The sequence below is a fragment of the Osmerus mordax genome, chromosome 7 (assembly GCF_038355195.1).
Source record: "Osmerus mordax isolate fOsmMor3 chromosome 7, fOsmMor3.pri, whole genome shotgun sequence".
NCBI lineage: Eukaryota > Metazoa > Chordata > Actinopteri > Osmeriformes > Osmeridae > Osmerus > Osmerus mordax.
Window position 1 is genome coordinate 8,856,508 of NC_090056.1, and position 15,071 is coordinate 8,871,578.

At 50.9% G+C, this 15,071-nt stretch overlaps 1 protein-coding gene across 2 annotated transcripts in view; it reads left to right on the top strand.

Annotated features, from left to right (window-relative positions):
- The window catches only part of magi3a (membrane associated guanylate kinase, WW and PDZ domain containing 3a), an 88,919-nt gene that overhangs the window by 67,826 nt on the left and 6,022 nt on the right, over positions 1-15,071 (top strand). For both annotated transcript variants that reach the window (XM_067239162.1, XM_067239163.1), the window contains exons 6-17: positions 893-972; positions 1,639-1,696; positions 3,292-3,398; positions 6,785-6,982; positions 9,132-9,722; positions 10,733-10,764; positions 11,544-11,745; positions 11,854-11,948; positions 12,043-12,235; positions 13,034-13,228; positions 13,834-14,019; positions 14,280-14,376. In XM_067239162.1, the coding sequence (XP_067095263.1) occupies positions 893-972; positions 1,639-1,696; positions 3,292-3,398; positions 6,785-6,982; positions 9,132-9,722; positions 10,733-10,764; positions 11,544-11,745; positions 11,854-11,948; positions 12,043-12,235; positions 13,034-13,228; positions 13,834-14,019; positions 14,280-14,376 (2,034 nt within the window). The remainder of the gene's footprint in view (positions 1-892; positions 973-1,638; positions 1,697-3,291; positions 3,399-6,784; positions 6,983-9,131; positions 9,723-10,732; positions 10,765-11,543; positions 11,746-11,853; positions 11,949-12,042; positions 12,236-13,033; positions 13,229-13,833; positions 14,020-14,279; positions 14,377-15,071) is intronic.

The window sequence follows — 15,071 nt, forward strand, 5'->3', positions numbered from 1 at the left end:
GCATTTATGTGACCTTTTATTCCTTTAGCCGACGCTTTTTTCATTCCACGGCTACCAAGCTATTCCTCTGTGACCGCCAGCGTTTGGTTTTCAGAGCCCACCTGTAAGACGCAGGGGATTTTTACAGGCGGATTGTACTGCATGAGGACTGTCTTGTTGTTCCTGTGTGTTGTGGAGCTGGACTGCTGCTTCTCCCAGAGCAGAGTCAGGCGCTGCCGCTAGACTTCCAATCAATAGCTCACCTCTGCAGCCCAAATAGTGGAGCAAATTGAACGCTCCCCACGGCCCCTCTCTCTACCCGGTGCCTGCTGCTCTCTCTCTCTACCTCTTTCTTTGCTTGTCTCACCACCAATCTCGTGGCCTCTTTAATTACCACTCGCCTTACTTCCATCTCTGCCTCTCTTTTACAGTCTCTACCCCTTTTACTCTACCTCTACCTGTATCTGACCTCTTCCTGGATCTCTTCACTTCGCTCTCTCTCTCTACCTCATGCTTTGTTTCTTTCTACCAGTCTCCCTACTATTTTCTTTACTTCTCTCTACCTCTTTATGTCTGCCGCTCTCTCAAATGTGCCTCTCTATCACTCTCTCTACCTCTCTCCATAACTCTCTCCCTATCTCTCTAGCTCTACCAAGTTCTACCTCTCTAACCAACTCTCTTTACATATTTTTACCTCTCTCTACCTATGCCTGGCTGACTTTAAGAATTCAATGGCTCCCTTACCAAGCCACTTGAAGGCAAAAAACAACCCTTTTTGTCTTGAAGAGGCTTTTATCTCTGCTCACTTTGCATTAGTAAAAATAGTTGAGGGAAGACAAAGTTCCACAGCTGCATAGCTGTGCTAGCTGTAGCACATGCACCTTCTCATGGCGTTTCTCTCTCTGCTCCGCAGTCACAACACCAAGACCACCACCTGGCTTGATCCCCGCCTGGCCAAGAAGGCTAAGCCCCCAGAGAAGTGTGAGGACGGAGGTGAGGCGCCTTTCGAAATGAGAAAATCAACTCCCATGACACCCACACAGCGTCTCTGGATGTTCCAAACACTCACACAGCACCAGAAGTAGTGGAGCCTTGTTTGTGTGTATCTTTGTGTACTCCCCACCAGTCAGTTTGGGGAGGTGATGTAGTCTCGTGTGCTGACCTAGGAGGCGTACTAGAGCAGAGATTACACATCCGAACAGGCTCGAGAGCAGCAGTGACACAGCACGCCCCCCCACCTGCCCCCATCCTCCTAATGGCTTGTGGGACACATGCGGGGAGCTCATCAGCGTGCTATCTCTGAAAAAGGCAATTCCACAGTCCCTTCTTGCGTGAAGCGCTCTCTCGCGCCGCGTGTGTTCGTCACAGGACTGAACACACACTCGAGATTCCACTCACACACACTGCTGGCGGAGACAGGCCATTATTTTCAGGATGGCCATAACAAGTCCACATTCCCTCCTTATCCCTCCCTCCCCCTCCTCTACCCGGCTTTGTGTAACTCCCTAAACACCTAGTGACAAATAAAAGTCGGTCTGGTACAGGTGTAGGTGTACGTACAGCCCGGCTGCATTCTGGGAGCTGCCAGCTCTCCGTGCTGCCTGGTTAGCCCAGCTAGCAGCCGCCCAGAGCCTCACTTCTGTCTCGTTCTCCCCACAGAGCTGCCCTACGGCTGGGAGAAGATCGAGGACCCACAGTACGGAACCTACTATGTGGAGTAAGTAGACTCTACCTCTCCCCATGAGAGGGCGGCGGGGGCTTGAGGGCAGAGGTTCGAGTGTGTTTGGCCGTGACGATGACGCGATATCATTTGACGTAGGTTCTATAGTCTGGTAGTAGACATGACTGTTAGGCTAACACGGCTAATGTAGAGGGCTATTAGTAAAGTTATGGTCTTGTTCCCATGGTGCTCTGCACAGCCACACCCCACAGAGGGAAAGAGAGAGGGAAGAGGGAGATGGAGAGAGAGAGAGACACGGTCACAGAAAGTTCACCCTGCGTAGCCCCATGAGAGGGGAGGGAGGGATTTCATTGCAAGGAGGAGAGGAAAGGAGAGCACACTGTTTCATTTAATTTCTCTCCATTATTATTCCGAAGCGAGAGGGAGACGTGGAAAGAGGCAGGGAGAAGCGAGGAGAGGGTGAATCCACTGACCTGTTTATGTATGGGGGTCAACCACGCTTACGTCTCTCCCTGTCTCTTTGTCTGCTCCCGTTTTGTTTAGAATGAATACAGAGCGACACAATGCTTCATTATTTGTCTGAACCAAAAGACAAAACAAGAGCCATGTCAATCAAAGGAGCGAATGAGGGAGCAGGGAAAAGGGAAAGAGCGAGAGAAGAGGGAGAGAGAACGGGGCGAAGAGAGGACGGAGACAAAGAGAGGAGAGGGAGGAAGAGAGGGATGTCTCTCTGCCCAGATTGGACAGGGTGGATAACTCTTAGTATGAGTCATGTGCAACGAGAGCACAAACGGTACTCTTCGAAAAAGCCCCACTCTCCCCCCCGCTCTACTACTCCGTCTCTCACACACGCGAGCGCACGCACGCACACCATCCGCAGATCTCAGCGTGCCTCTGATTGGGTGAGCGGCGTCCGCGCAGATCCCGAGGTGCCGTCACGACTGGCGCGCACAGCCGTTAAAGCAGAAGCACATTATGTAAATGAGCTGCTTCTCCTGCTTTACATGGAACCTGGGGGCCTTGTCTCTCTGAGCAGCATGAGATGTTTAAACACACGCACACCCACCACCTGGGAAACAACACTTGGAGCCTTAAGTGGTTTTTAAAGCCTGGCCCCAGACCAGTTGTCTCCTAGGAGCAGGATCTGTATTCGGGGCTTTGTAAACACTCAGAGAGCCTGTCTGATCCCAGGTCAACACAGCAGACCTCTTAACCACAACAGAAATGCGTCTAGATAGGTGTTTGTGTGCCGTCCACGGTGGTGGCCTGGTGGGTGGGTGGGTGTGTGTGTGTTTGGGGCAGAGTGAGCCACAAAAACCAAAGCTTACCTCATCGCCACCGCCCTCCTATTCAAATCAGAGGTTTTGCATGTGTTGATGTCTATCGACATTCTCAATAGGAACTGCAGTACAGAGACACGACAACGCAAGTTTCAGCCTGTAAACAGACCCCCCCCCACACACACACACATATCAATTATATAAATGTATAGAGTATAAAAGAGATATATACTAACTGTATGAAACACCATCATACAGAAAATAGAAGTAAGCTAGCAGACTGTCATGTATATGTACAGTGGTTGAGTGGGGAGAATTGCTAAGTAAGGGTTCCTGTCTTTATGCCTTCAGCCACATCAACCAGAAGACCCAGTTTGAGAACCCAGTCCTGGAGGCCAAGAGGAAGATGAGCCAAGACACTACCACCCCGGGCCAGCAGGGGACCCCCACCCCCTCAGGTAACACCCAGGAAGTGGAGCCCTCTGGAAACCCCCAATCCTTCCTTCCCTCCTTGTTGTTGTCTTTAATCTAACATAATTAATAATAAGATAAGCTATACTTTAATGTCCGTGTAGGGAAATGTATTCTGGATTCAGTCCGTTCCACAGAGTTAAAATCATACGTCAACATCAACAAATTCAGGCAATTATTAGGATGTGAGCTTCATCCATTAGCAGACCAAGATCAAATAGTATTAGCTACTATCAAATGATTTAACTTGATTGAGTAGAACCAAGCGGTCACAATAACAGTCATATTCAAATCCACTGCTGTGGAGGGCACTGCTGTGTCAGGCTGGTAGGACCCAGTGGAGGTGAAGGGAGAGGAGCAGCTGTACACTGACTCTCCTTCAAGAAGGCCCTCACCCCTCGCTCTCTTCAAAGGCCGTGTCAGACCTGATGGGGAGGAGCTAGATCAGAAGCGTGGGAGAAGATTCTAGATGGGTGATCCCAGTCAGCTGCACAGTCACATGTTTCTAAAGGAGTTACTGTTGGTTCCTGGTGTTGTCCTTAGTGACTAATTCAGGTTTTTATAGTATTTTTACAATAAGCATGCTAACACATGCTCACACACACACAGACAAACAACAAGGTTGAATCAGGGATGAGCTATGATTGAATGAATGAGTAGTGTCTGCCATATTCACAGTGATATTAGACAGAGAATAATAACTGGTATTAGGTTGACACGCAAACTTCCATAGGCATCCATATTAGCCTGAATTAACAAGTTGACAACAATTTGTGCAACAATAAATATTTCTTTAAAATTCAATTCAATCAACAGAATATTGTTTATAAAGCAATCCTGGCTTCACTGGCAGCAGCTTAGCACACACAGCCCCAGTCTTGTGTGTGTGTTTGTGTGTGTGTGTGAGAGAGAGAGAGAGAGAGAGAGAGAGAGAGAGAGAGAGAGAGAGAGAGAGAGGCAGAGAGAGACAGACAGAGACAGACAAACAGACCGAGAGAGAGGGACAGAGAGAGAGAGAGAGAGAGGGACAGACAGAGACAGACAAACAGACCGAGAGAGAGAGAGGGACAGAGAGAGAGAGAGAGAGAGGGACAGAGAGAGAGAGAGGGACAGAGACTGAGAGAGAGAGAGAGAGAGAGAGAGAGAGAGAGAGAGAGGCAGAGAGAGACAGACAGAGACAGACAAACAGACCGAGAGAGAGGGACAGAGAGAGAGAGAGAGAGAGGGACAGACAGAGACAGACAAACAGACCGAGAGAGAGAGAGGGACAGAGAGAGAGAGAGAGAGAGGGACAGAGAGAGAGAGAGGGACAGAGACTGAGAGAGAGAGAGAGAGAGAGAGAGAGAGAGAGAGAGAGAGAGAGAGAGAGAGAGAGAGAGAGAGAGAGAGAGAGAGAGACAGAGAGAGAGAGAGACAGAGAGAGACAGACAGAGACAGACAAACAGACAGAGAGAGAGAGAGAGAAAGAGAGAGAGAGACTGCCTGAGGGACACGCTGGCGCGGGCCTGCCTCTGCCACTGCTCTCCTGGAAGCGACCAGAATAGCACCAACAACAAACCCTGTTCCTGCTCTGCATTCCCTTTGATCAGGACAGGCCTGCATGCTCCCCCCTGGGCCAGATCAGCACTTAGTATCATTAGCATCTCTGCTGGGGAAACACTGGTCATCATCTCTAAGACCCTCAGTGTTGGGGTCTTTGAGCACTTTACATTGGGATCAATGTTGCACTGGGAACACCCGCCTTCCATTTCATTAGTTAAACATCATCCAGCCATTGTCAAGGCTCGGTAGCGGGTCTCACCCCTCTCTCTGTATCTGGCTGCTGTGTCGCAGTGGAAGCCTAGTTAATGAGTATTAATGTCTGGTGGGGGAGGAGGGGGCGTGGAGCGGAGGGGCGTACTGCAGCTTCTAAACACTGTTTTGACAGGGCTCCCCAGCCTGACCTTCCCCGAGAACGCCCAACGTACTGCGCCGTAATTCCGCGCTGACGATCCATCCTCACTGGCATTTCATCACATCACATGGGCCTGGGAGAGAGACGGTTCCCTTTGAGGCCGTGGCTAAATCGAGCCCATGCCAACACAGAACAATCCCCTGCCCACTTCTCTCCCCCCTCCCTCAATCTCTCCCCCCTCCCTCAACCCCCCCCCCTCCCTCTATCCCCCCCCTCTCTCTATCTCCCCCCCCTCAATCCCCCCGCCCTCCGTCTATTCTGCCCCCCCTCTATCTCCCCCCCTCCCTCTCTCTCCCCCCCTCACTCTATCTCCCCACTCCCTTAATCTCCCCCCTCCATCTATCTCCCCTCCTCCCTCAATCTCCCCCCCGCTCTATCTCTCCCTCTCATGCGGAGAGCCCACAGTCCGCTGGCGTTGTGTGGAGAGACTCGGAGGGTATGGACAATGCCCAGCCTCTTAGGCTATGACCTTTCATCCTGTCAGAGTAACCCACTTGTGCTATGTGCACCATGTCAGTGACCATGCACGCACACACCCGCACACGTGGAACACATACTGAACACACATAGTCACTCAGCCCTCTGTCAGGCCACTCCAGCATGGGAATGTGGCGTTAATCACTCTCAGTGTAATCCATGGAGCTGCTCCGAGACATTACATTCATCAGCCAATTGCGGTGCAATTATGCAAATCACAATCCCACGACACTCGGAGAGGGATGAGGGAGTGAGGACTGGGATCTATCTTTACCCTCCCTAATGAGACTGATGTCCCCTCATCCATCCATACACACGCTCTTGCACACTTTACACACACATACACTGTGGACCAGAGGGAAAGGCATTTGCTCTCTCTGACAGTGTACCAATTTACCTGAATCCGAAAAACTCATCAGATCTGTCGCTGGCACCCATCCATCACCGTTGCCATCGGGGGGGCGTGTGTGTGTGTGTGTGATGACGGTAACATCTTGTTGTCATGTCTGATGAGTGTCTTGCTTGTTAAACTCGACTTAGTTCAATCAGAGGCACTAAGTGACAGTGCCTCTGTCCTGTCAGACTGCCTGTCGCCGTGACAACACACCTGGGAAGGATAGGAGAAGACAGATGGCAGGCAGGCGCGAGCACATGCATGTGTCCGTCTCCGCTCACACACACCAACACACACACACACACACTGTCAGCAGTGCAGCCATTGCAGGTGGCATGCAGGTCCCCTCCTGAGGATCAGGCAAACTCATCACAGTGCGGCCTGTATGTGTGAAACCCATTCTGTCATTTCACATTAGTGCTGCTGGGATTCCTCCAAAGATCACTGCAACGCCGAGCCAGAAGAGTCCTCAAGTAAAAGGGATACTTGAGAATATCAACGTTTGAATATGAGTATGACCACTGATGTCATGTGACCGTGTCCCTCAGAGGAGTCAGGAGGGGGGGCGCGCGGCTTCACCAGGGACCCCGCCCAGCTGCAGGGCTCCATGCTGAGGGCGGCCCTGAGGAAGAGCCCCCAGGGGTTCGGCTTCACCATCATCGGAGGAGACCGCCCAGACGAGTTCCTGCAGGTGAAGAACGTCCTGCGGGACGGCCCGGCCGCACACGACAACAAGATGGCCTCCGGTGAGTTCCTGCTCCCGCACGTACCCCGCACACACACGGACACGGACACGGACACAGACACACACAGGGACAGATACAATCAAAGAACCTCTGTCTCACGACACTCTCACGTACACCTGCTGTGAACAAATTCACATGCAGACACTCTCGCCGGTCTAACACACACATGTAAGTTGTTTATGGTTTACAATCAGTTACCCACTGCGCACGCAGGAAAACACATACTGTGGAACACTCCAATCCATGTGACAAGGTTAGCAAGGGCAGATCTTCGTGGACGGAGTGTAGCCCGTTTCCACCGAGAAAACCCCCCCATCAATAACAGCCATGTTGTGTTTATGGTGCACACCCTTTGTTTTATGAGGAGCCGTATATTAAAGCCTTCATAGGCATCCCCACTGGGCCTCTGTATAGCAAGGGGATTACGAGCATTCTTATCTAAAGCATGGTCATATATCATGGATCATATAGACCTGCAGTACGCAGTCCCAGTCCCACACTGCCGTCAGTGTTGCTGGTAATACCCGGTGCTAGTGGCCCAGTAAACACGGCTAAGGAGCCATGAGCAGCATCTTGTTTGACACTTAAATGAATCACTGTCGACAGCGTACAGACCGTCTGACTGATGTTAACTTGCATCGTTTTGACAACCATAAAGTCACAGTGCCGGCGCTCTTTGCTCCAGAGGACACCAGAGAAGAGTCTGTTACTATGCATGTAACCATGCTGTAACAGGGTGTTACAATTGATGTTATAATGCTGTAACACTCCAATGTTACTATGTATGTTATCATACTGTAACACTATAATGTTACTATGTATGTTATCATACTGTAACACTATAATGTTACTATGTATGTTATCATACTGTAACACTATAATGTTACTATGCATGTTATCATACTGTAACACGTTGGACGTGCCATTTAACATGAAATAAAAGTGGATGAATATTTATATCCTGAATTACAGAATGTAAACAAAACCATAGCCATTTTTGGAGATACCATTAGCGTTTAATGGCTAGAGGATCAAAGCTTCTGGCTGTAACTTATTAACTAAAAACTGTTCTCTTGGCTAAAGTCAACTAAGGCAGTGAGTTGGAAAAGTAGAAGGAGATCGTTAGACCGTCTACAGATTCCAATTTGTTTAACATTCCTTCAGCATCGCTCTATCTATCCCTAATGAGAAGCATACTCAAGGTCTCTCCAAAACAACAAATGTTTACATAGTAATTGGGTATTGATTCAGTGAAAGTCCACAGTGAATATGTGACCACCTGACCGTGTCTCACCAATCCACACGTTGCTCTTCCCCCGGAACCATGAATACTAAGTGAGCTGCCTTGATAACTGCAGCAGGAACCCATTTAAGATGGGAATAATTTCACTCAGACATTTGATCTCTCATGCAGTCACATCTCTTGTATTTAATAGGCTACTCCACTCCCACCTCTCCCCCCCCACACACTCCTCCCACCCCCTCCCTTCCCCCCTCCTCCCGTCTCTCTCACCTTCCTCCCCCTCCTCCCTCCTCCCAGTTCCCACCTCCCCAGCCTCCTCAGGGTCTGTCAGGGAGCCTGACCATCCTGGCCTGTCTGGGGCTGTGTGGTGGCCTTGGGGCCTCGGGGACTCAGGAACGAGGGTTTCCCATGGCACTGTGGGATAGTCTGTTTCGTCTAATCTCCAACTCCAACCTCTCTGTTGGTCTGTAGAGCTCGGAGTGAAACCTTAGTAGTGTACGTAATCAGCATTATTCATGTTGGCTGGCTATTGTCCTGTGTGAAAGAGACAGTCAGCGGGGCTGTAATGGGAGGTTCCCCTATCGACAGCATATTTGAGGGGAAGCAGTGAGTTGCTGGTCAATGATCTCTCCAAGCCTGCATTGATCTGGCTGCAGCCGGCTAGACCCCGAGAGGCAGGCTGAGGTAATGAACACAGAGAAGTGGACCAGAAATAGAATCCCACCAGCATCTCAGGTCAACTGTGTGAACTTATGGCATACTTTTCACTTGTTTGTTTTGCGAGGTTTTCATCCAACTATTTGGTTGAGTCTGTTACTATGCTGTGTGTACCTGTTGTGTTCCCTGCTGAGCTCTCCTCTCCCCCCTCCTTTCTCCCTCCTCTCTGCCTTCCTCTCCGTCTGCCAGGTGACGTGATTGTGGACATCAACGGGATGTGTGTGCTGGGGAAGACCCATGCAGACGTGGTGCAGATGTTCCAGTCCATCCCCATCAACCAGTATGTGGACATGGTCCTGTGCCGGGGCTACCCCCTGCCGGAGGACACCAGCGGGAGCGAGGAAGGACAAGGGGAGGGCATCAGCCCCATGCCCCTGCCTCTGGAGCCCTCCGCCTCCACCCCCCACGACCTCCACTACACCAGCCCAGATGGCACCCTGCCCAGACAGACCGCCACAGTCCCACCCATGACCAACGGGGGGCGCCACCACCAGCACCAGCAGCCGGAGGGCCCGGACCCCACCCTGCTGCAGCCAGAGCTGGTGGGCGTGCCCCTGGTCAAGGGTCCGGGAGGATTCGGCTTCGCCATCGCCGACTGCCCCCTGGGCCAGAAGGTCAAGATGATCCTGGACGCCCAGTGGTGCCGCGGCCTGCTGAAGGGGGACGTCATCAAGGAGATCAACCGTCAGAACGTGCAGACGTTGAGCCACGCCCAGGTGGTGGACATCCTGAAGGACCTGCCGGTGGGCAGCGAGGTCAACGTGCTGGTGCTGCGAGGAGGTGAGGTCATCCTGCTGGCTGTCCTGAGGGGCGCTGGGACACAGGGTCTATAGGGAGTGGGGCCCGATGTAAAGTAACACCTGAGGAAGTCCAACTCTCCTCCCGCTGTCACCTCTTAGCCCCCCTCCCCCTCAGCGTTTAATAAAGCAATTTCATGCTCCATCCCCCCTCTAACTACCCCTCTCTCCCAGACAGACTCACATACCTGAGGCAGTTGCTTGTGGATGAAGGGGAGTGGGTGTCCTATAATGTGTATACCCAGGGGGAAGAGCTCCCCTACTGTGACAGGCAGAATGAGAGGAAACAGGAAATTGCTTAGCCTTAGTCTCCGTGGCCCCGCTCTCTCTGCAGCTCGGCCAGCACTCTGTCTCTAAGCTCCCAGGGCAGGGTGATCCTGCCCTGGGCAGTCCTCCAGGGTTGGCCACCAGGGTCTGGAAGGTTCTCACCAGCGTCTGCCTCAGGAGGACACATAGGGGTCACCTTCACATAACCCTGAGCATGCTTCCAGCAGCTCATCCTCATAGTCCGAATGACTGAACAGAGTGTAGCTGCTCTGTCTGCGGAGAGGGATTGAGAGGTGATTAGGTTCCTGAGAGGCATGTTTTCATAATGCTCCTGACATTACCCCTGTCCTGTTTTTCTATGCTGAGAATCCTGACCAAACATCTGCCTCCTGGAATATACTGCCATCTACTGGCTGAAAGCTAGGACAAGCCTGACTGTAGTGTTTACGAATGGTACGCAGAGTGAGATATGAGAAGTAAAAAGCTATCGTCCGTTTGCTTACTGTGCAAAATAGTTTTTGTTCACTCGAGAGACTGCAGCTTGTCCTTCTAATGAAAGCAGCCCTGGCTCTGAGGACGATCAATATCTACGTACTACACATACTGCTTAAGTCAGCCTACTGTCCTCTGTAATAATTGGTTTGCTTGTAGTGAGTCGTCCTTCCTGGCTAATAACATGTTATCCCTCTCCACTATCTTTCTGTATCCTTCTGTCCTTATCTCCAGGTCAGACATCTCCTGTGAAGTCTCTAAAACCTGTAAGTCAATCAATCATCAATTCTTGCTTTTTCAGGTTTTTGGTTGAGTTTCTGTTGTTTTTATCTCTTGCAATTTCTCGCGTTTCTCCCTGCCCTGCCTAGTCAAGTCATGCCTAGCCCAGCCATTGCTGCCTTGCCTTGCTGAAGCCAGCCTAGACCAGCTTTATATCTGAAGTTAAGTTCCTTGTAGCAGGGGTTCAAAGGAGAGCCTGTGTAGCTCAAACTCCGTGGAGAGACGTCAGAAGATGAATAATGAAAGGGCAACACTGTAACTTTGGGTGGTTCATTGCTAGCAGCAGACTTGTTTCTGACACGGAAGCTGCATTATTCAGAGCTAACCGTAGCAAGACACCCCTGTTATGTTTGAAGCTAACAAGAGGTAAATGGACTTCTGGCAAATCATTTCTCTTGTGAACATCCCTCCTGTTAGGGCTGAACGTTTTCGAGCTTCTGAAAGTGTTTCTTCCGCCCCGAGCCGTTGGGCTGGGCGCTCCCACAGAGATGGGAGCTGTTGGTCCTGCAACATGCTCTCTCATCGGGATGACTGCAGGCTTACAGGGCTTTCATGACTATAAAGTGTTGTGTATGTCCTCCCAGGGACTCATGTAAGAGGCTTGTTTGTAGCCCAGCCCGCCTCTGCTGCTCTGCTAGTCCAATAACATGTCTGCAATGTCAGTAATGCTTTCGATTATGAAGAAGGCACTTTCCCTTGACTTGTTGACTGTTGTGTTTGTTTGTTTTTCTAAATCTGTGTTGTTTTTGTTATTGTTGTGTTTTAGTGCACGGCTCCCATGTCCCATTCCCAGCCTCAGCCCCAGCCTCAGCCCAGACAGGAGTTGACCACCAGTACAGAGACCCTGAGCCCCTCAGAGCCCATGCCCCAGCCCCTGCCCTTCCCTTCCGGCACCCTGCGCTCCGTCTCCCCCAAACCAGACCCCTCGGAGCTCTACCTCAAGTCCAAAGCCATGCTGGACAGCAAGCGTGAGTCCACCCCCCGTGTACTTAGCAGCTTTGCTTATCCTGTCACCGCACCAGCCGAGCAAAACTGTCATTCTGCCTCTCCCCCTCCGTCCCCCTATCCCTCTCCAGCCCCCAACACCAAAGATCTGGATGTGTTCATCAAGAGGAACCAGGAGTCTGGATTTGGCTTCCGTGTTCTCGGAGGAGAAGGTCCTGATCAGCCTGTAAGTATGGCGATGTAAGCCTGTAAGCTTGACCTATTATCCCCCCCCCCCCCCCCCCCCCTGTGCATAATGGTCACCCACTCCTCCCCACCAGGTCTACATTGGCGCCATCGTGCCTCTGGGCGCGGCGGAGAAGGACGGCCGCTTGCGTGCAGGGGACGAGCTGCTGTGCATCGATGGCGTGCCGGTGAAGGGGAAGTCCCACAAGCAGGTCCTGGAGCTGATGACCAACGCCGCCCGCAACGGCCAGGTCATGCTCACAGTCCGCAGGAAGCTGGCACACCCTGGTGGGTCCTCTACTGTTCTGACTGTGTGTGTATGTGCGTCTGTGTGTGTGTGTGTGTGTGTTTGTCTCTGTGATAATAGGGTATTATGAGAGGGAGACATGAAGAGAGCTTGTCTGAGTCAGAGACAGCGATTGCTTTGATGATTGCTTTCTCAGTATAACTGATGGGAGTCGTGGGGAGGGCAGCAGGCATTAGGTCGGCGCAGTGGGGACTATTTACATCTCAATTGGAAAGGGAGAGATTGACTGCTGTATTTGGTGAAGTTGAAGCCCCTGCTCCATATAGCTTTTTTTACACAAAAATAGGCTCAATGTGAGATTGGTCTTCTGTGATTGCTTTAGGTTTGATATGTTGTATGAAATGGCAGACATGATTATACTGCACAAATGAAGCCTCAGTCACTAACGTTTTACACTGTGAATCAAAGCAGCATATATATTAAATATATGATAGATTTATTGATGCTGGCAGTCCAGAAAGCTTCAAGCACAAAAACACTCATAGATGATTGACTTAAGTAGACAGAGCTCAAATAACAATGGGATAGCTGATTAAACTACAAATATGTTTTCCCAGAATCTCATCATTTCAGCTCATCACAGCACAGAGCCTTTTTGTAATCAAGTCTTTAAATTGAGGAGTTGTTCTTTTTGCATGCATTGTTACAATGATGAAGACATGGTTGTCATTAAACGGCAGCCAAAAAATCCTTTCAAGAAGACAGCAGTCATTGCAGACTAAGTCAATCTAGACTAAGGCAGGCGTGATGACATATTTCTTTGTGTGTGTTGGCACCAGAGGGGGGTGGAGAGGAGGAGGGCGCCCAACCCCAGAAGGCAGCGCCAACCCTGGTCAACGGCTCTCCCAAGCTGCCCCGCCTCGAGGGCTCCAGCGCCCCCCAGCAGGAGTGCTACGATGTCACCCTGCAGCGCAAGGACAACGAAGGCTTCGGCTTTGTCATCCTCACCTCCAAAAACAAGCCCCCTCCTGGAGGTGAGACACACAGAGAGATACTGCAGGCCCATCTCCTGATGTGGGTTTCTCCTGTCCATAGACTGAAGCCTACAGTTGCGTCAGTGGACGTTCAAGTAAACCGTACTCAGGGAACCAGTTCGTAGCACTCCAGCTATTCTTGTTTTTGTTTTGTCATGCTCATCATAACTGCTCTCAGCATCTCTATTGTGCATTTCTGGACTCCGGCCAGGAGAAAATACATTATTTTGGGCCTCATTTTCTCCTCCAAGGTCAAGCAGATCTATCTCAATAGCTACTGTGCTCAGGCCACACAAATAGCACTGGCCCATTCAGCGGTCTGTCTATCCATGTGTCTCTCCTTTTGTCAGTCTGGCTCCTTCATGCCAGTTTACACTTTACTGGTTTGTCTCATCAATGTTTAATGACCAGCTCACAATGCAGACCAAAGCAGACACAGACGTCTTTTAGACTATTTCTTTTGGCAGGGACTTCTTACAGTATTGCATTGCTTGGTCAAACGAAAATCCTCATTAGATTCATAGGCCCTCTGTGAGCCTGTGACAGAACCCGTCCAGACTGGCTCAACATCCAGTCCTCACTGCTCTGTGTGCCCTGTTCCCCAGTCATCCCTCACAAGATCGGCCGCATCATCGAGGGCAGCCCAACCGAGCGCAGCGGCCGGCTGAACGTGGCCGACCGCATCTCCGCTGTGAACGGCCGCTCCATCATGGAGCTGTCCCACAACGACATAGTCCAGCTCATCAAGGACGCCGGCAACACCGTCACCCTCACCGTGGTCCCCGAGGACGGTACGCCACTCCACTTCCTGTCCAACATGCTCGCAACGCTGGCATCAGACCTACTGTACTTGGCGGTAGCCATTTTGTTGAAACTGGTTAATGCCAAAACCTGAGATTTTTGAAATCTAGTCTCTATTGTTCTGTGTCTGAAAGCTGCAGAGAAAGACATTTCCAGAAAGCTTTGTTTCCTTCTTGAGCATATTGTATCTACAGTTTTAAGGATCTGCGAGGGTGTTTTCCTAGCTAAGCGATTGTGTTTGTGTGTTTAGAGAACAGTGGTCCTCCATCTGGAACGAGCTCAGCCAAGCAGAGCCCCTCCACACAGCACAGAGCTGTGGGCCAGCAGCCTGCCATCCACTCTGACAGGTACACAAACACACTGTCTCTCTCTCTCTCTCTCACTCCTGCTCTCTCTCTTTCCATCTCTCGCTTTCTTCCCTCCTTCCCCCGACTCACTCGCTCTTCCAAATATGCACCCTCTGCATAACAAGTTTGAGCGAAAGTGGAATAGTTTCCAGTATTCGAGAGAACTACTGCTCGTGTAAATGTCCTCTCAGCAGAGCTGTGTTCAGGCTAAACTCTGCTCTGCTGCTCTTCCTCCTTCATCCTGCTGTCCTGACAGAGGAAGAGGAGGAGGGAGAGAGAGAGAGGCACCACGCTGCCTGCGGAGTGAGGGAGGAGCAGGGAGGATAGCAGGGAGAGGAAGAGAAGGGGGATTAATGGAGGGTGGCGCAGCCGGGAGTCTTCCTCCATCTTTGATCTTCGTCTTTTAAAGAGATTACCTGTGTCGGGCTTCTAATCCATTACCACTGCAGCCCTGGATTCCTTCCATCATTATCCGGACTCTGTCCATTCTCCACTCATCCACCCATGCATTTATCCTCATTTACTCTTCTCTTTTCAACCTCTCAGAAGGCCTCCCCTCTGTCTTTCTATCTCTATCTCTCTCTCTCTCTCTCTCTCTCTCTCTCTCTCTCTCTCTCTCCTCATACACACATACAAGGTTGGAAGTCGATAGCGAGGAGCGAGACAGTTAGTTAAGCATGTAAAGGTTCCTCCCA